At 43.0% G+C, this 1734-nt stretch overlaps 1 protein-coding gene across 1 annotated transcript in view; it reads left to right on the top strand.

Moving 5' to 3' along the window:
* The window catches only part of LOC101851404 (kinesin-like protein KIF22), a gene marked incomplete at its 3' end in the record, with an annotated part of 19489 nt that overhangs the window by 8194 nt on the left and 9561 nt on the right, over positions 1 to 1734 (top strand). The window contains 2 exon segments of the mRNA XM_013081754.2: positions 942 to 1106; positions 1439 to 1514. Of these exon segments, the coding sequence (XP_012937208.1) occupies positions 942 to 1106; positions 1439 to 1514 (241 nt within the window).

Raw genomic sequence — 1734 nt, 5'->3', positions numbered from 1 at the left:
ACACACACACACACACACACGTACACACACACACACACACACACTCTCACACACACACACACACACGCACACACCCCTCAAGGAAAAGCAAGTCACATACATAAAAATCTGTTGCACTGCAGTTTGAAGAAGCGGCAGTCGACTACCCCCGCCCTTGATATCTTTCTGGAGAAGGCAAAGAAAAAGATTCATGATTATTTTACTGTTGTTACACTACTTACACATTTGTTGCTAAAGTTTCAACGAGACACGGGATACACAAAGGACAGTGTCAAAAAGTCCAAAATTAACCAATTCTTTTTTTGACTCGAAATGTGAGGATTTCGATCATTATTCGATTCTAATACATTCATGAGAAAACACAGGTTTTGTAAAACCTTTGAAAAATATCCATAATATTTTTGTTATTGCTCAGACGACATATTTCCAAGAAAACGAGAACAGACGGATATGAAGATTCATTTGTACCAACTGCAGTGAGGTTACTTAATAATGAAACAGAGACAGAGAGAGAGAGAGAATGTTTACAGAGTGGAGGTGTTTCAGCTCGTGATACATGTACCTTTTATGTCCTTTTTTTGTTTTTTTTTGTTTGTTTTTTTGTTTTGTTTTTTTGTTGTGTGTATGCGTGATTGTAGCGGACCTTCATAACACCACTGGCTTTGTAAACGTCCACGACAAATTTCTCCCTTTGAGATGAATGAAGATTGTCATTGAGTCACTGTGATTGTCAAATCTGTTCTCACGGGTGGTTGGTGGGTGCTATGGTGTGGTTTGTTTCTTCTTTCCTATCAAACATCTATCGGCTTTATCTCCCCTCCTTTTTTGTGTTTGTTACTCTCTTGTAACACCTCTAAATCTTCGGCACTTCTATGACCTTATTGTGTTGCAAGTGCCGTAAAACTCTTACTAAAACTAAAACTTTAAAAATCTATCGTCAGAACTGTGGCTGCCACCAAACTGAACGAGTGTTCCAGCCGCAGCCACAGCATTCTCATGCTGAAGGTGCTGCGCAAGGTTCAGGGCCGGACGTACCGCGGCAAGATTTACCTCATCGACCTGGCTGGCTCCGAGGACAACCGGCGTACGGGGAACTCGGGCATGAGGTGACGTTCTCCTGGTTTTTTCCTTTTCAATACTGATTGTTCGAGATATGACACGACATACATTTTGATGTCTGTTTGTTATAAGAAACCTTGCCAGTACGATAAAAATTGCCCAAGACGGCCACCCATTGTCGAGGAGAAAAGTAGTTGCCTTCTCTCTCTCTCTCTCTCTCTCTCTTTCTCTCTCTCTCTCTCTCTCTCTCTCTACTCTGGCACGGGGAGAGAGGCTGATGATGATGATGACGATGATATACGTAGATAAGTGGGAAAAAAATGTTTGGTTTGGTTTCAAAACATTCCTTTTTCTTTTGTCTGTGTGTGTGTGTGTGTAGGTTGAAGGAAAGTTTTGCCATCAACAAGTCGCTGTTTGTGCTTGGAGAGGTTGTGGACGCCATCAACCATAACCAGGTAAGCCATCTCCTGTTTCCGCCGAGGGTTTTAAGGGATCACCGTTTTCCGCGGTCATGAGAACTTCCCAAAATCTGCGCCGGTAGTCGTTCCGCCCCGGACTTACATCTGGCAGCGGTATGCATTGACTTGAGTAGCCTGAGACCAGCCCTAAGGGTTAAGGTTAGGATTAGGAAAGTAAGTGAAATGTGTCTATATTTGGGGGGGGGGGGGGTTTTGC

Source organism: Aplysia californica, unplaced genomic scaffold, assembly GCF_000002075.1.
Source record: "Aplysia californica isolate F4 #8 unplaced genomic scaffold, AplCal3.0 scaffold00144, whole genome shotgun sequence".
NCBI classification, from domain to species: Eukaryota; Metazoa; Mollusca; class Gastropoda; order Aplysiida; family Aplysiidae; genus Aplysia; species Aplysia californica.
Note: the sequence above shows the minus strand (reverse complement) of the source record. Positions and strands in the feature narration are given on the sequence as shown.